The sequence below is a fragment of the Neolamprologus multifasciatus genome, chromosome 6, assembly GCF_963576455.1.
Source record: "Neolamprologus multifasciatus chromosome 6, fNeoMul1.2, whole genome shotgun sequence".
Taxonomy (NCBI): Eukaryota; Metazoa; Chordata; class Actinopteri; order Cichliformes; family Cichlidae; genus Neolamprologus; species Neolamprologus multifasciatus.
Genome location: NC_140444.1, coordinates 13,479,206 through 13,499,074, shown reverse-complemented (window position 1 = coordinate 13,499,074; position 19,869 = coordinate 13,479,206). Strand labels below are relative to the sequence as shown.

Below are 19,869 nucleotides of genomic sequence, written 5' to 3'. Positions count from 1 at the left end.
TTTCTAAAGAAATAACAGAGATAGTGGACAGATGCATATCTCTACCAGTTTCTTTAATTGGTCGGATTAATATATACAAAATGAGTATACTGCCAAAGGTGCTTTATGCGTATCAGAACATCCCCCTGCCGCCTCCTGTTGATTGGTTTAGCAGGATCAAAAAGCTTGTTCTCGGTTTTTTATGGAAAAATGGGAGACCAAGAATAAGATTATCATTGTTGCATCTACCATACAACGAGAGTGGTGTCATGTGTCCAAATATTGAGTGGTATTACTGGGCATGTCAAATCAGGTCTATAAGATACTATTTTGACTTAAATAACGCCCCGCAATGGTCAGAGATGGAAAGTATTAATTTGCATCCACCTTTACCTTTATATTTTTTCTCAGACACAGCAATAAACTTGATTAAAAAGGCGAAAAATCCAATGGTAAAGAACATGGTCAAAGTGTTGTATGATGTAAAAAGATATATGAAGGAACCTGTTGTATTGTCACAGTTTACACCGATGTGGGGAAACCAGGATTTCAGACCAGGAAGAGAGGATGAAGTTTTTAGACAATGGTCAATTAAAGGACTCCAAAAAATCCAAGATTTGTATGCAACAGATTCTCAAGATATGATGTCCTTTGATATGCTTAGACATAAATATAATATAGATAGAAAGCAATTTTTCAAATATCTCCAAATTAGAAGTTACATTCGAGCAAATCAAAATAATACCTGCACCAAACCACCAAAATCAGAATTGGAAGACATAATTAGCAAAAGCAGTTCAAAAAAAGGGGCAATATCAGAAATATATAAATTGATTAGGTCCAAAACATCTGACAATTCGTTGGGAAGGTTGAACGCCTGGAAAAATGATTTAAAGAAGGACATATCCATGGAACAATGGGCATTGGTTTGCGCAAAAGCTCATAAACAAACTATTAATTCTAGACTAAGGTTGTTGCAATACAAATGGTTAATGCGAATATATGTTACTCTAGAAAAATTTAATAAGTACAACTCTAATATTCCAGACACTTGTAATAAATGTAATGAAGATAAGGGTAACTTTTGGCATTGTATTTGGGATTGCAGGAAGATTGGCTCCTTTTGGGTTGCAGTAACACAAACTATGAAACAAATATTATCCAAGGAGGTTGTTTTGGATCCTGGCTTCCTTATTCTGGGATTGTACCCAGAAAACATGAGGTACACAAAAAGTGACAGAATGTTTATTGATATGGGTTTGTTACAAGCAAAAAGATTAATTGCACTAAAATGGAAAAAAAAAAAGGGAACCGAGTATCACACAGTGGATAAAACAAATGATGGTGGCTTTGCCATTGGATAACATGTATACTGAAAAGGAAATTGAATGTTTTTGAGAAGGTGTGGAGACCATTTGTGAATTTTGTAGAAGGATTTGTATTATCTGAGGAGGACGAGGACTGAGGGCAATGACATTTGATTTGGGATAATGACAAATTTAGGCCTTTAATGGAGTGATAAATCTGACGACTTTTTTGTTTTCTTTTTGCTGTCTGAGAGGAGTGTATGTTCATGTAGTATTTAGAATGTTGGACTGTTTGCAAGTCATTAAAATGTAAAAAATAATAAAGATATTGTTGGAAAAAAAAGGAGAACAGACAAGTAGAAGAGCCAGAAAAAACACAAGACAAATGGGAAGTATGCTATTTTGTTGTAAATAGTTACTGAAAAGCAGGAAAAATATATGTAAGTACTTAAATTTTATAGCTGACAAAAAACATGGAGGCCACGTTTTTAAGCAGAGCTTGAGCCTTTATGTAGCCCTAGCATTTAAGGTTTTACTGACCCCTTAGTGCCCTCTTAGACCACTCCCAACATTATCCATTTGCACAGTCCTTTATTATAAGCATACACAGCTTTTTGCCTAGTTACTGTTTCCATTCCAGGCTACTGATTTCTTTAGTTTTGTTTGTTTTTTGGTGAATAAGTGAATAAAAGCTCTTTGGTCACAATTCTCACATTTCTTATTTCCCTTAAATAAAGTGTGGCATTTCAAGCATGTGGTAAAGTCATGGTAAAGTGCTACAAATTGTATCAATTTAGGTTTGTACATTGGCTAGCATTGGCCAGTCTCTTAAAAGTACCATATTGTACCACTTTAACATAATTTCATACATTCAAGTTTCACCACAAAATACCACATAGATGTTTTGTTTGTTTTTTTTTTGTTTTTGCACCATGTCTACATACACATGAGAAATGTACTCAGATGCAGGATTTCATCTTGTCCAAATAATTTCAGGATTAACACTTGGTTTTCTGCACTATGAAGATGGTTCACTTCTCACAAGAGAATATTGCCTTGGTAACTTGTGCTGTAGACCTTCAGAACAGGTTAAATCTCAGATTAAAGATCAGCAGATATGAAATCACCATCTACTGACCAGTCAGTTTTCCAGAAAGTAGCACCAGCATTCCTGAAAGAGTCAGATCTCTGTGGCCAGATAGATGGAGAGTCTAAAGTTTTTTAATAGCATTTAAAGTCTGTCTTTCCTGCATGATGATCAGTAATCAATATAGATTTTTAGGTGGACCTTGTTATTTTATATTTTTTTAATGGCACTCAGCAATTTTATTGTTCTAAAAACATCAATAAATCATCCTAAAACGAGCAAATTTTTGTAATTGTTGAACTTATATCAAATGTGTACATAGACCAAGTCTGAGTTCCTGTTTTGTATTTATTCTTTACTCTAAGACTGTTAAACACAACCAAGGCTGAAGCAGGAATGACACCTAAAACTGTTTTTTAAACATTAATTTAATTAAACATCCATCAGATTCAACTGTGTCTTAATGAGAGAGTGGTGAAAAGTCTGTAAAGTTACACATTCTGCATTTTTGCAGGCTTTTTTCTAACTTCAAATTAATATAGTAATGTTCATTTAGTGCTTATAATTCTAAACTGCTGCACAGTGTTTTTCAATAATGCCACTGTTTTTGTGTGACAGCTGTGTTACTTTCACTCTGTATTATGCGTTTTGCCTTTTCATATTTTTCCCCATCATAAAATAACCCGCTCTGTTATCAATACGCTTATCCATATTTTTGTGATGCTGTTATTGCTATCCCTTTCATGGGAATGCACAGGGTTAATGGGTTAATTTACCTAGTTGATAGCTGGCTTTGTGTGACCGCTTGTCCTGACTGCTGATGCTGAGATAAGAGAATCCAGATAACAGAAAGGCACCCTGGGTACGTTGAACTTGTTTGGTAGTACAGGACCCTGAAACAGTTACAGTAGTTTCAGCGTCCATAACTAAATCAAACTGGAAAGACTGCTGTAGCAACAGCAACCATCGGGAGGAGTAGAGGTCATCGTGCAGGCTACAGGCTACACAATTTTTACTTTTACATAGTTTGCAAATTACAGCTGATGAACATATACATCCAGTGTCATGGAAAAACATATCTCTATGTGTACACAGACAAGAGATATCATGTGTTTTCCCAACTGCACAACTTAACTAACTCTAGGTTTACTGCCTGAATCTCATTAAATCTTGTCCAGACACAAAAATAAATAAATAGATTAGAGATCGTAACCAGTTCAAAGAGTGCTGAATATGTACTACAAATATACAAATAAATAAAGTAATCAGCCTTCAAAAGTAGTTTAATTAATGCTACTGATTCTACATATTTGCAGCTTAGGCAAATGAACAAGATAGGCCAATACATCTGTGCGTGTGCATGTATGTCACTATCCTTCTTTAACATTGTTAGTGAATCTAGCAAGTGCGGAAGAAGGAGGTGGCAGTGGGTGACAAGAGACACAGTGTTGATATAATTAAAAACTAATTTTGAGGGTTATTACTTTTTCATCTGATTTCATCTAAATATGGCAGGTTGTTGCCAAGGGAGAGTGTGAAAAATATAGAGACAGGAAAAAAAAGAGGTGGAAAGTGAAAATAGAGAGATGACAACAGAGACTGAGAGTCTCCATGTAATAATTAAAACTCCCTTTGAAGGCTATCCTTTGAAGGGTTCTTTTCCTCAACTTCCAGCACTGCACAGCTAAAAAGCGCTTCCCTTTAAAGTTCTAATGTTGATGATGATCTCAGACCCTTCCAGTTGTGGTACAAAATGTGTGTTTTGACAGTTTGTTTGTGAAAGAAAATTAGCTTGTTGCTCCCTGGCAGGATAGCCACTGAATTATCTAATTCCTCCCTTTGAAGTCTTGGAAGAAGGCCTTTGTTTGTGTTGGGGTTGGGGAGGGAGGAATCATAGCCGTCAGCCCCCTGGGAGACCAAGGGTGGAGCATATTTGGTTCCTGCCTTGGCACTTTAATCAATTTATTAATTATCCACAATTATACTGTTAATTAGGAGGTTATGGTGATTTGATGAGTTGTGATTGTTGTCTTTCTCCATGTCCTTAGATAGGACAGAAAGGGGAAATGGAAAGAAAGATTGATAGGCTCTGATAATTTGGTGAGAATGGGTGAGTTAGAAAGAGTAGTGACAATTACTGTGTATTACTTGTTGCTGTACGACAAGTACACTTCACAGAAAATTAATCAGGAATGTCAAGAGTCAGCCTTGAAACCTAACTGTCCTACTCCAGCTGGGTATCAGCGTGACTGCATATGTGAGCCTGTATTTCTGGGCAACACAGTGTACCCACTTGAGGTATTAGAACCAACGGCAGGCTGACAGGCCCCAAGGCCGTCACTGTAACAGCATGTAATTATATGCTGCATGGTACAGAGTGCGTGTGCGAATACAGCTGTGTAGGTGTCTGCCCGTGTGCGTGTCTCTTTGTATATGTGTGCATGACATAGTGCAATTACAGGCTCACTGCCAGATAAAAAAAAAACTTCACTAGCCCTCTCAAGTCAGTAACTGCAAAGAAAATGATCTTTTTCAAAGAAAAAAACATGTAGAGAAATCCTGTTGAAAAAAAAAAGTAATTAAAAGCTGTAAAAGTTATATTTAGAAAACATGAGAGGAAAATGCAAATGCAATTTGGGTCTAGCAGCTTATGTAGCAACCTTGTTTTTCCCTCTAATTTTCTTGTCTTTCACATACACATGACTTAAATAAATACACACATACACACTTTTTCACAATGATATAAGCGTACTTTGTAACTGGGTCTCAGGGCACTGGTTGCTGGAGATGTGGTGATGTAGGATGGAGGTTCTGATGACATGTCGGTGGCGCTGTCACTTGGTGTTCGCTCGCTCGCTCTGTGGTATAGTATCGCTTCCTGTTCCTGCTCAAACACAGTGGTGTTTCTGAGTAGCTTATTTGCTTAGCAGTTTAATTAACAACTTTTAAATACATTCTTTTTTCACAGTATACTCTTCACGTGCTTCATCCGAAGCACACTTTCTGTGTACTCACTACCTAATTTATAGTATTCACTCACTGTCTCTGTACTGTTTCGCTAGCTTAGCTCGTAGCCGACCCGTTAGCACCATGGCTACTTCACCTGTCCCTTCTGCACTTTCTTGCTCATTGTGTCAGATGTTTAGTTACTCCTCGGCCTCCTTTAGCAGTAATGATATCTGTAACAAATGTAGCATATTTGCAGCTCTGGAGGCCAGGATTACTGAATTGGAGACTCGGCTTTGCACCCTGCTCTCACCCTTAGCTAGCCAGGCCCCTGTAGCTGGTGCAGCCGAAGATAGCGTAGGCCCCGCTAGCTGTTCCCCGGCAGACCCCAAGCAGCTGGGGAAAGGCTGGGTAACGGTGACAAGGAAGCGTAGTCCTAAACAGAAGCCCCAGGTACACCACCAACCCGTTCATGTGTCTAACCGTTTTTCCCCACTCGGTGACACACCCGCCGGGGGTCAAACTCTGGTAATTGGTGACTCTGTTCTCAGACATGTGAAGCTAGAGACACCGGCAACCATAGTCAATTGTCTTCCAGGGGCCAGAGCAGGCGACATTGAAGGAAATTTAAAACTGCTGGCTAAGGGTAAACGTAAATTCAATAAAATCATAATTCACGTCGGCAGTAATGACACCCGGTTACGCCAATCGGAGGTCACTAAAATCAATATTGAATTGGTGTGTAACTTTGCCAAAACAATGTCGGACTCTGTAGTTTTCTCTGGTCCCCTCCCCAATCAGACCAGGAGTGACATGTTTAGCCGCATGTTCTCCTTAAATTGCTGGCTGTCTGAGTGGTGTCCCAGAAACGATGTGGGCTTCATAGATAATTGGCAAACCTTCTGGAGGAAACCTGGTCTTGTTAGGAGAGATGGCATCCATCCCACTTTGGATGGAGCAGCTCTCATTTCTAGAAATATCGACAAATTTATTAAACCCCTCAAAACATGACTATCCAGAGTTGGGACCAGGAAGCAGAGTTGCAGTCTTACACGCCTCTCTGCAGCTTCTCTCCTCCTGCTACCCACCCAAAAACCCATCTCCATAGAGACTGTGTCTGCTTCCAAAAAGACAAAAAACAAACTAAAAACCAGCAACAAACAACTTAAACAATCACAAAGAAAGAACAATACAGTATCCACATCTGAACCAAAGAGTAAAACAGTGAAATGTGGATTATTAAATATTAGGTCTCTCTCCTCCAAGTCTCTGTTAGTACATGACTTAATAATTGATCAACAAATTGATTTACTCTGCCTTACAGAAACCTGGTTGCAGCAGGATGATTATGTTAGTTTAAATGAATCAACACCCCCGAGTCATTCTAACTACCAGAAATCTCGAAGCACAGGTCGAGGGGGCGGTGTGGCAGCAATTTTTCACACCAGTCTATTAATTAATGAAAGACCAAGACAGACTTTTAATTCATTTGAAAGCCTGATGCTTAGCATTGTCCACCCCAGCTGTGAAACTCAGAAACCAGTCTTACTTGTTATCATCTATCGTCCACCTGGGCCTTACACAGAGTTTCTGTCTGATTTCTCAGACTTTATATCTAATTTAGTTCTGAGCTCAGATAAAATAATTATTGTGGGTGATTTTAACATCCATGTAGATGCTAAAAATGACAGCCTCAACATGGCATTTAATCTGTTGTTAGACTCAATTGATTTCTCTCAAAATGTAAAAGAACCCACCCACCACTTTAATCACACTCTAGATCTTGTTTTAACATATGGCATAGAAACTGAACATTTAACAGTGTTTCCTGAAAACCCTCTCCTGTCTGATCATTTCTTGATAACATTTACAATAATTGATTACGCAGCAGTGGAGAGTGGACTTTATCAAAGTAGATGTCTTTCTGAAAGCGCTGTAACTAAGTTTAAGAATATAATCCAGCCACTGTTATCATCGTCAATGCCCTGTACCAACACAGAGCAGAGCAGCTATCTGAACGCTACCCCAACAGAGGTCGATTATCTTGTTAATAATTTCACCTCCTCACTACGTACGACTCTGGATACTGTAGCTCCAGTGAAAACTAAGGTCTCTAATCAGAAGTACCTGACCCCGTGGTATAATTCTCAAACACGTACCCTAAAGCAGATGACTCGTAATCTGGAGAGGAAATGGCGTGTCACAAATTTAGAGGATCATCATTTAGCCTGGAGAAATAGTTTGTTGCTTTATAAGAAAGCCCTCCGCAAAGCCAGAACAGCTTACTACTCATCACTGATTGAAGAAAATAAGAACAACCCCAGGTTTCTCTTCAGCACTGTAGCCAGGCTGACAAAAAGTCAGAGCTCTTTTGAGCCAACCATCCCTTTAACGTTAACTAGTGATGACTTCATGAACTTCTTCACAAATAAAATTTTTATCATTAGAGAAAAAATTACCAATAATCATCCCACAGATGTAATATTATCTACAGCTACTCTTAGTTTCATTGATGTTAAGTTAGACTCTTTTTTTCCAATCGATCTTTCTGAGTTAACTTCAATAATTACTTCCTCCAAACCATCAACGTGTCTTTTAGACCCCATTCCTACAAAACTGCTCAAAGAAGTCCTGCCATTGATTAATTCTTCGATCTTATATATGATCAACCTATCTCTAATAATCGGCTATGTACCACAGGCCTTCAAGGTGGCTGCAGTTAAACCTTTACTCAAAAAGCCATCTCTAGACCCAGCAGTCTTAGCTAATTATAGGCCAATCTCCAACCTTCCTTTCATATCAAAAATCCTTGAAAGAGTAGTTGTCAAACAGCTAACAGATCATCTGCAGAGGAATGGTTTATTTGAAGAGTTTCAGTCAGGTTTCAGAGTTCATCACAGCACAGAAACAGCTTTATTGAAGGTTACAAATGATCTTCTTATGGCCTCTGACAGTGGACTCATCTCTGTGCTTGTCCTTCTTGACCTTAGTGCAGCATTCGATACTGTTGACCATAATATTCTATTAGAGCGATTAGAACATGCTGTAGGTATTACAGGTATTGCACTGCAGTGGTTTGTATCATATCTATCTAATAGACTCCAATTTGTGCATGTAAATGGAGAGTCCTCTTCACACACTGAGGTTAATTATGGAGTTCCACAGGGTTCGGTGCTAGGACCAATTCTGTTTACATTATACATGCTTCCCCTAGGCAGCATCATTAGAAGACATAGCATACATTTTCACTGCTATGCAGATGACACCCAGCTCTATCTGTCCATGAAGCCAGATAACACACACCAATTAGTTAAACTGCAGGAATGTCTTAAAGACATAAAGACTTGGATGGCCACTAACTTTCTGCTTCTTAACTCAGATAAAACTGAGGTCATTGTACTCGGCGCTGAAAAGCTTAGAAATATGGTATCTAACCAGATTCTTACTCTGGATGGCATTACCTTGGCCTCCAGTAACACTGTGAGGAACCTTGGAGTCATTTTTGACCAGGATATGTCCTTCAACGCACATATTAAACAAATATGTAAGACTGCGTTCTTCCATTTGCGCAACATCTCTAAAATTAGAAATATCCTGTCTCAGAGTGACGCTGAAAAACTAGTTCATGCATTTATTACTTCCAGGCTAGACTACTGCAATTCATTATTATCAGGATGTCCAAAAAACTCACTGAAAAGCCTTCAGTTAATCCAAAATGCTGCAGCAAGAGTACTGACAGGGACTAGAAGGAGAGAGCATATTTCTCCTGTTTTGGCTTCCCTTCATTGGCTTCCTGTTAAATCCAGAATTGAATTCAAAATCCTGCTCCTCACATACAAGGTCTTAAATAATCAGGCCCCATCTTATCTTAATGACCTTGTAGTACCATATCACCCTATTAGAGCACTTCGCTCCCGCTCTGCAGGCCTACTTGTTGTTCCTAGAGTATTTAAAAGTAGAATGGGAGGGAGAGCCTTCAGTTTTCAGGCCCCTCTTCTGTGGAACCAGCTTCCAGTTTGGATTCAGGAGACAGACACTATCTCTACTTTTAAGATTAGGCTTAAAACCTTCCTTTTTGCTAAAGCATATAGTTAGGGCTGGACCAGGTGACCCTGAATCCTCCCTTAGTTATGCTGCAATAGATGTAGGCTGCCGGGGGATTCCCATGATGCATTGAGTTTTTCCTTTCCAGTCACCTTTCTCACTCACTATGTATTAACAGACCTCTCTGTATTGAATCGTATCTGTTATTAATCTCTGTCTCTCTTCCACAGCATGTCTTTATCCTGTCTTCCTTCTCTCACCCCAACCGGTCGCAGCAGATGGCCGCCCCTCCCTGAGCCTGGTTCTGCCGGAGGTTTCTTCCTGTTAAAAGGGAGTTTTTCCTTCCCACTGTCGCCAAAGTGCTTGCTCATAGGGGGTCATATGATTGTTGGGCTTTTCTCTGTATCTATGAAGCGCCTTGAGGCGACATTTGTTGTGATTTGGCGCTATATAAATAAAATTGAATTGAATTGAATTGAATTGAATCTCTTCAGATCGCTGCAAGAGGAAAGTTGCTGTGGAAGTTGACTCGTGTCTCTTGCAGGATCTTTGTGAAGATAGGAAAAGTGTTTTTTACGGCAACAGTATGGATGAGAAAGGAGTTGTGCATTCGTTATGTTATGGGCAAGGTGGCCGTGACTCAGTGGGTCGTGGCAGAGTGGGTCATCTCCTATTTGAAAGATTGGTGGCTCGATCCCTGACTTGTTTAACCCACATGCCAAAGTATCCTTGGACAAAATACAGAGCCTCAAGGTGCTCCCAGTGCATCTATTGAAGTGTGTGTGTGTGTGTGTGTGTGTGTGTGTGCATGAGAGAGAGAGAGAGAATGTGTTTGAAAGTGCTTAGATGTAGATAAAAGAACTGTATGAATGAGTGTGTGATTGGGTTAATGAGACTTGTAAGAAAGTGCTTTGAGTGCTCAACTGAATAGAGCGGTACCAGTCCATTTATCATTTATCTCCAGATTCTTCAAACTAAATGCAAGTCATGCAGAGTAAAAGATACAAGCTAGTAATATAAATGATTATTTACTCCCCAAAGTCCTGTAGGTATTCAGTGTAGAGAAAAGAAAATTATATATGTGTAGCAGACTTTAGGACCATTCCCAGTAGTTGTGTGTTTTGGACACAGTTGTTCGTTTCTATTCTATGCAAGTAAGTATGAGCTGGTTCTGGATTGCTGGGGTGGGATCGACGGGTTTGCATTTTCACTGATCTGTGAATACAAAATGAGGCACAGATGAAGCATTAAATCTACAGTCTACAAAGGTTTTAATCTTTCTGCTCTCTTACATCAATTACAGTCAGCAACACTTGCTAAAGGAATTAAACCCAAACGCCACATATGAACTAAAGAAAGTTAAAGTAAGGCTGATGGAAATGTAGTTTTGCAAGTTTTTGGACATAGCCCAAGGAATGGGAAAGTTAATTTAATAGTGAGTTGATGGTGGTGCTAAAAAAGTTAAGTGAAAAAGAGTGAAAGGAACTTTTAAGATTTTTTTTTATCGCAACATGTAGGGATTTTCATAAGAAGATAATGAAAGTTTGACAGTATAGATAACATTACATCTACTCTCTCCTTGACTTCACATATATACACCCACACACAAAAGGTTTTTTTAAAAAGATTTTTCCCATAGTGGTTGCGGTTATCAGGGTTTTATCAGAAATATAGATGAAATAGATGAGTTCCCCTGCAAGCAAAAGCACACATGTGGTAGATAGTTCTTCTGAACCCTGCATCTCATAAGATATCAACACTAAAATATTATGTTATCTTTAAACGCTTTCTTTTAATACTTTTTTTTAAAAAACAGACTCTGCAGTACTCTGTCCCTTTCTCTTGTAAGGCTCCTATGATATATCTTTGTGATTATGTTCGAGGCCAAACCCAGGCTTATCTTCATGCAGTGCCAAGTAAATGGTGATATACACTTAATGGCCACTATATTAGGTACGGCTTGTTAACATCGGGTTAGAGGCGTGTTTTTTTAAGTTTTTTTCAAGGTGCTGAAAATGTCCCTCAGGAATTTTGAACAAAACAGTCTATTTGGCATCACACAGTTGCTGCAGACTTGTCAGCTGTTTGGCCATAATGCCAATCTTCCGTTCCACCACATACCGAAGTTGCTCTACTAGACTGAGATCTGATGATGGTGGAGGGCATTTGAGTTCAGTGAGTACAATTAATTGCCATGTTCAAAAAAGCATCCTGAGATGATGTGAGCTTTGTGACACAGTGTTTTCCTGCTAGCAGCCATCAGGTGAGCAGACTGCAGTTATAAAAAGACAGACATGATCAGCGACAATACTTAGCTATGGCTGTTGCATTTAAATGATGGTCAGTTGGGTAGTAAGTGGCCCAAAGTGTGCCAAGAAAATATCTTGCAGAACATTACACAACATTAGCCTGAACCTTTGACACAAGGCAGGATAGACCCAAAATGTCATATTTTTTTTAAGCCAAATTCCGATCCTATGATCGGAATGTTGCAACAGAAATCCCCTTGTAACGTCAGTTTCACGTTCTTAGCTGACACGAGTGGCACCCTGATTTGAGGTTTGATGTGTTGTGTGTTCAGAGATGGTTTTCTGTGTGTTTTGGCTGTAATGTGTAGTTATCTGAGTTGCTGTTGCCTTCCTATCAGCGCAAAAATCCCAGCAAGTCAACAGATTTGGAACTATTCATACCAAACGATATGACACCACCATCTATGCAATCACTTAAATCATCTGTCTTTTACCCTTTTTCATGCTCAGTTTAAACTTTAGCAGGTCATCCTGAGCATGTCTACATGTTGTTTAATGCAAACAGTCCCTGTAAGCGAACGGAAGCGCCCCTCTTCCTGGAGTGTGACTTCGTGTTATTGTGTACATTTGGGTTTTTTTGTAGGTTTTGTAGGTCTGAATCTTTGATCTGTCACCTGACTTGAATCTTTTCTTTACCCCTTATCGTCAATTAAAGTTTTCATAACTTTAATTCCAGTACTCTGTGGCCTTTGATCAGATACTTCTGCAAATTAAATTCAGATCTCTTCCACTAACCTCTGTTTTCCACGTCTTCCATGCAGTCTTCTGTACAAACAACATTTTTGTTGTTGTCGGTGGTTCTGTGATGGTTTACCCACTCAGACCCACTCTTTATGTCCACCATATGCTGGGATACTTTAAATACACCAACACAGAAAACCAAAAGAAAACAGGACTTGGAGTTATTACTTCAAACAATGCCTAAATACACTGAGTTGCTGCCATGTGTTTGGCTGCTTAAATACTTGCACTAATGAGCAAATAACAGGTAATAAAATATGAGCGTAAGTGGTTGTTAAAGACTTGTGCATGGAAACAGTTTGCAGAATTATTGTCAATCCTCCAGTGATTCCTCCTGAAATAGCTTTTCTCACTGATGTGATTAGCGTAAAAGGCAGGAGCAATTAATTAGCCTATCCTCACTGTCATGGGGAAAGTGGCAGGGTACACCCTGGACAGGTCACCAGTCTATGGCAGGGGCTAACACAGAGAGACAGACAATCATTCATGCTTACATTCACATCTACAGTCAATTTAGAATCACCAGTTAACCTAGCAATCATGCTTTTGGATCGTGGGAGTATCTGGAGAGAACCTATGCAGGAACATGGAGAACATGTAGCCCAACAGTACCAACCACTGCATCACTACTTTTTTAAATTTATTTTACAACACAATTTAACTGACAAATAATTTAAACAAGAACTGCCAATTAACATAAAAGATACTTATTTTCTCCTGTGATTTGTTTCTTTGCTCTTCATATTTTGGGTTTAATAGGCTGTTCTACAAAATGAACAATCAATTGCTTATCCAAGGCGGCCAGCCAACAATGCTACAAAGTGACAGAAGAAAAAAAAGGGAGAGAATACTGTGAAGTACTCAAACTGCTAAATAATTCTTGCGTCAAACGTCTCTCAGTCTATCACAGCTGTTTCCCCATAAATCAAATATGCCTTAGCTAATAAATTCAACAATACAAAACATGCATGTACTCATGGATACACACACACACTTTGATACATTTACACAAACTCAAGAGATACAAGCACACACCACAGACAGTGATGCAACAAAATAGCAACAACTACAGCAGGTCTCTGATGATAATCATTACAGCTCTGGGTGCCTGGAGACAGTGTTTGTGGCCTATGGGAGGAAAGGTTGATCCACAGTGAGGTGGCACCATGCCCTGAACAACAGACAGCAGAAGAGTTTTTTCAAAGTTGGTCGTGGCACAGCAGTAGTTGACATACAGGTCAGATAAGCCAAGAACATCAGACAGCAGAGTCAAATCAGACCTGACAGCAGGTTGCAGCATCATTTCTAAGAAAAAGGCTCCAGTGGCTGTGAGGCTGTTTAAAATTACAGGTCGTATGAGATTAGAGACATTCAAATGAAAGGTAAAATTGTGTGGAAAAAAAGAAGATAAATCTAATTTACACATTTCAGAAAACTGACTTTTTTGAAAAGTTATTTCAGTCCGCATAGTTTATTCATGATTGGCAATGATGAACAATAGCCTTTTTTTTAAATGCCAGATATCAATATCCCCAAAGAGTACAAAGTAACAGATAAAATAACACAACCAACCTGCAGCCAACTCTTGAATCCATTAGAGGATGGTAGGGACAGATCGTTAGTTCTTTGTATTTCAGACTGTAAAATTTTTTTTAAAAAAGAAGCTGTTCTTCACCAGTTGTTGTATGTGTGCGATACAAAGTGCAGACATGAAAGACAGGCTCCAGAAAAGAATTTATCTGAACTGCTATCTATAGAACCGAACCACCAATAACTCAGAAATGTCAGACCTGCCATCTTCACAAAATGCCACAAAGTGTATTTCTTTGATTTTAATGGTTAACTTGATGCATGGAAATTAATATTAGCAGGTACTAAAGAAATATAATAAACACTTTAAAAAAAACAAAAAACAACAACAACAACAACAACAATCATGTAACCCAGCTGGTGTGCTTTTGGACTGGAGAACAATTCATGCTTTTGAGGCATATTACAGGTTTTTCCTAAAATCTATGAAAATATTTTCTTTTCACAGGGGTAGAGGCACATCCTGGCATAGGCTAGACTGCAAGCAGCCTGAGTACACTGTTGCTACCTCTAAGTGAAAGAAACTAGTAACCCCACATATTTACTTCAGTTCGGAAATCCACTTGATGGCATCTGATTTACTCATATTTACAAAAAATAATGACCTGAGCTGATCTGAGCATTTCAGAAACTGCTGATCTGCTGGGATTTTTTTACGCCCAAGCATCTCTAGTGTTTACAGGGAATGGTCTGAAAAGGAGCAAGCATCCAGTGAGCAACAGTTCTCTGGGTGAAAATGCCTTGTTGATGCCAGAGGTAAGAGGAAAATGGCTAGAGTGCTTCAAGCTGATAGTAAGGCAAGATTGATTCAAATGACCACCAGTTATAACCAAAGTACGCAATGCACAACAAGTCGAACCTTGAAGCAGATGGATAGCAGCAGCAGATGACTACATTAAGTGCCACTCCTGTCAGCTAAGAAGAGGAAACTTCTATTGTGGATAAGAGAAGATGACGAGTCTCACTTTTCATTATGACATTAATATTGTAGGGTCAAAATTTAACATAAACAACATGAAAGCACGGATCCGTCATCCTTTGTGGTGTGGTACATTTCTTTGGCACACTTTGGGCGCCTTAGTACTGAGCATTGTTTACAAGCCACAGCCTATCTTGGTATTATTGCTGACCACGTACCTCCCTTTATGACCCCAATGTGCCTGTCTTTTGATGACTGCTTCTAGCAGGATAATACCCCGTGTGACAAAGCTCTGATAATCTCAAAATGGCTTACTGAACATCAGAGTGTTTATGGTACTCAAATGGCCTTCACAGTCACCAGAACTCAGTCCACTATAGCACCTTTGGGATGTGGTGGAAGATTTGCATTATAGATATTTAGCAGCAAGTGTGCGATGCTATCATGTCAGTTTAGACCAAAATCCCCAAGGAATGTTGCCGGGACCTTGTTGAATCCATGCTACAACGAATTAAGGCATTTCTGAAGGAAATAGAGTGTGGAGTCTGGTACCAGCAAGGTAATGACTGGCGTGGCTGGTGACATGGTTTTTCAGTCAGTTTCATATTTGATGAGATAAATGTGATTTTGAAATAAGGGACATATAGCAGCAAGGGTTCACTGCAGAAAATGCAAAACCCAGTTATAAACAAAATATCCTGTGCATAATCTAAATTGTGTTGATGGTGTATTTTAAAGAGCATTAAAGGTCTAAAGGTAAAAGACAGACATTAAAGGTAATTGTAAATGTATGGCTGTTGTAAATACTGGCATTAATTTATATGCAGTGCAGTGGCCACAATGTCAAAGTAAATCTAATTTCTGAGATTTAATTTAACCTTGTTTTAATTTCCGGGTTGTATTTACTGGAACTGGAGGTGGTCTTCTGATGGATGTTTATAAGGTTTGTAGGACTGAACATGTTGCCATCTCACATTATCAGTTCTGGGAGTAAAACATTGTATTACACGTGATATTCATGCTAATTTTAGTGCAATAAAAAGAAAATAAATAAAAAAAGAATGTCAAGCTATTGTGCAAAACAGATGAACACATCTGGAAGCTGTGCAAGTTAATGGGCTGTATTTTTAGATTTTGGGCACCTGCACGGAGGATACACATTATAAAGGACTCAATCATTTAATAGCTTAAACGGTCTTTACAGCAGAAAAAGTGTGTTTTGCTGAAAAGCAGTGTAATCTAAACTTGTAATTTGCATACACTAATGTAGCTGTGAAAGATTAGCGTGTAATTTTAGCCTGCAAACTGTGATATGTTTTTTTTCTAACCAGCAGAAAGATTGTGTAATTGTGTATTTTGTTCTACAACTGTCCTCTATCTAATATCCACATTGATTTTGCTCTCTTTGCAAATACTTATCCCCCCTGAAGGTGACATTTGTTCTGCTTTCTTCCGACACACGTAAAGGCCAACAGTTGAGGGAAAACAGATGGGAGATTCTGCTTGCAGTGCTGATGATCAGCATTGTTCTTCACTTTTATTCAAATATGTTGCAGCAAAGGACCTCTCAGCTTCAGACGGCACTTAAAAACCCTCAAAACATAATGCCTCATTTTTGGCCCAATCAATAAGCTCAATATGGTATAACTTGAGGATGGATATTGCCGTGATTACACTTGGTCTCCAAGGAAGTTAGTATTTTTTTCTGCAAGCCTTAAGAGGGTGGGCATTTATCGAATTGGGTCACCTTTCATATTGGGTAGCTATGCGTATTACCATGCTGTTACACATATTTAGTTGATTACACCATGCCCTACCTGTAAAGAGTAAGCCACTCTATTACCTTTACTTAAGAACGTGTTCTGATGAACTCAAATACTTAACTGTGTATTGTATTGAAAACCATATTTGAGAAATGGAGAATGGTTCACTGTTCCCATGATTTAAAACAGAAATAGACAAGAATTGGAATATTTTTATAACATTTGTCAAACCCAGTCTATCTAAAGTACCATTTCTCTGTCTGCCCACACACAGTAGGTTACATAAATGGATCCATTGCACATCCCACTCACTGTTTTAGTGGGCAGTCCAAAAGTGAAGGAATTAAAAATGTATGTATTCTCTAAATGACCTATGCTTCTCACTTTCTGCAAGAAACGTAACATTACTAGCAACCATTCTTCTGTAAACTCAGTACACGAGCTACCATTTTACATCGGTGATGAGTTCAGTGGCAGTTTAAGGTATGCTTGTTAATGTACTTATTTACTGACTTAATTTTGGGCAGCTGGTTTGCCGTTTGTGTTCTGCAGCACACTAATAATTTTTTATGCTTATTTTTTTTCTATTACATTACAATCACAACCTTTCCCTTATTTCACCCAAGTGGTTTCAGCTGCATAACATGAAGTATAATTTAGCTGCCAGATGACAATATAGTATATACCCAGCAGCTGAAAGACACGTAGTCAGCATATTGAATATTTAGAAACAGCGGGAACAGAGACATTTAAATAACACATTTTCATCTTAGGTTAAGACAATATGTTACAGCTACACAGATGGAATCACATGGTGGAAACTTGAGCAAAACCCATCATCCTGATTCTCAGCTACCAACAAAAGCTCAAAGCCCTAACGCCTCAATTGCAAATGACTTGATTTATTTATTTATCCATGTTAATCCATATAATGTTACACAACTATGTATCATTGTCATAAACTTACACCCTGGCCATTTTATTAGGCATAACTCTTAACACAAGATGTCTAATCAGCAAATGCATCAACTCAGTGTATTTATGCATGCAGACATGGTCAGGACAAACTGCTAAAGGTCAAACTGAGCGGCAGAATTGGGGAAGAAAGGCGATGAGAGTGATTTTTACTGGTGTGAATGTTGGTGTCAGATGGACTGGTCTGGGTACTTTCCCACTAAACCATCTCTAGGGTTTGCAGAGAATGGCCCTATTAAGATAAGTTATAGCTTGCTGATGCCAGAGATCAGAGGAGAATGATGTAAATGCTTCAAGCTCATAGGAAGACAAAACAAATTTAAATAAACACTAGTTCCAACAACCCCTTGATGCAGATGGGCTACAGGAGCAGAAGACCACACCAAATACCACTCCTGTAAGATAAGAACAGGAAACTAAGTCTACAATTCACACTGACTCATCAACACTGGATAATCTAAGGAGCTTGGAAAGAAAAGCGTCTGGACGTCTTTGAGTTGCTTGAAGACGTTTCACCTCTCATCCGAGAAGCTTCTTCAGTTTTAAGGGTCAAATGGTGGAGTCCCAGATTTAAACCCAGTGGGAGTTTCCCCCCAAAAAGGGACAAAGGACCCCCTGATGATCCTCTACCTAATTACATGAGCCAAGGTGTGAAAGCAGGTGTGGGTCACAATCAGCCAGGGTTTCGGGTGAGCTCATTGTGAAACCTGTCCCCACCCTATCATGTGATTTCCTGAGGTCAGATGGCCCAGGATGTGAGTGGGCGTTAAGGCGTCTGGGAAACTCCCACTGGGTTTAAATCTGGGACTCTCCACCATTTGACCCTTAGAACTGAAGAAGCTTCTCGGATGAGAGGTGAAACGTCTTCAAGCAACTTCTTTCCAAGCTTCTTAGACTACGATGACCTGGATGACTGAGAACCTTCACAGACAACACTGGACAATAGAAGATAAAGAAAAAAAAGTTGCTTGGCCTGATGACTCCTGATTTCCAATGAGTGTCGAAGCTGTGATGTTCAGATTGTGGGGACAGAATTTGACATGCAACTCCGTCATGCTATTGTTCAGTATGGACAATCAATATGGGGCTATGTCATAAAGAATTAAGGAAGTTCTGAAGGCAAAATGGAGTCCCACCCAGTGCGAACAAGATGTACTTAATAAAGAGGGTTACTTAGTCCATGTTACTTAAAAATACTGAATTGAACTAGAGATTTTGGCCCCATTTTCATCCCCATTAACCCACCATAAATCTTTAGTTTCCAGTTTTACTTTTAACAGCATTTTTGAAAAATATGGTTCAATTCATGTTTACAACAATATGTCACAAATGATTAGACTGCCACTGTCACTGGTCAGTTTATATAACCACATAAAAAACTTTAGCGCTAAAGAGTCATGAAAAAAACCACAAAGATACATGACATGCAAAATGGTGCCTTTATTGTCCAGTGTATGAAGTGACAACCAATTCTTATTCAGCTTGCAGATTTAATGGTAGTAGTTAAGTAAAAATAAAACAAAACAAAAAAAACCAACAACGACACATACACTAATAGAAACCAGACCATGCACTTTAGACTCAGTAGTGACACTGCCTCCTCTTCAAGTATGTTCTCAACTCCTCTTCTTCTCACCTACCACCTCTTTGACATTTTTTCTGGCTGCCTCTACTGTGTTTGTTCACTTAATAAGGAAGCTGTGAGGCAGAGATAGATTAAAAGAAGTAGAGAAGGAAAGAGGGTAGAAACAAACAAGGAGAGGGAAAAATAAGAGATATAAATAAAGTATTTCTTTGTCTAACCTTGTGTTACATTAAAAACATTTTCGTGAAACAGAAAGCTAAAAGGAAAAAAGAAAAACACATTTGGAGTATAAACCGTTTCTGGAAGCATGTAAACAAGAAACATTTCTGAAACGGATTTGCATTTACGAAACAGAAATCTAACTGATGAATAGTTGAATTAGCCCTAAACATTTCTGTATGCCACTCAAACATAACATGGACTTAAGAATAAAAACAAAGCCACAATCAGACTTAAGTAATAGGAATTTAAAAATTTAAAACTGTACTACCGTATTTTTCATACATAAGTGAAACAAAACAGTCAGATAAGTCAAACTTTACTCAACTCATTCCTCTTGCTTCCTCCACTTCTGTACTATTGATTCATTAATGTTGAATTCTCTCGCAGCTGCTCTATTCCCAT

General features: G+C 38.8%; 1 protein-coding gene across 1 annotated transcript in view; it reads right to left on the bottom strand.

The window, feature by feature from the left end:
* Positions 1 to 1,030: 1,030 nt before the first annotated feature.
* LOC146516599 (dolichyl-diphosphooligosaccharide--protein glycosyltransferase subunit TUSC3) overlaps positions 1,031 to 19,869 on the bottom strand; it is a 103,346-nt gene continuing 84,507 nt past the window's right edge. Inside the window, exon 10 of the mRNA XM_085162458.1 lies at positions 1,031 to 19,358. Coding sequence (XP_085018584.1) covers positions 19,343 to 19,358 — 16 coding nt within the window. The 3' untranslated portion in view covers positions 1,031 to 19,342. The remainder of the gene's footprint in view (positions 19,359 to 19,869) is intronic.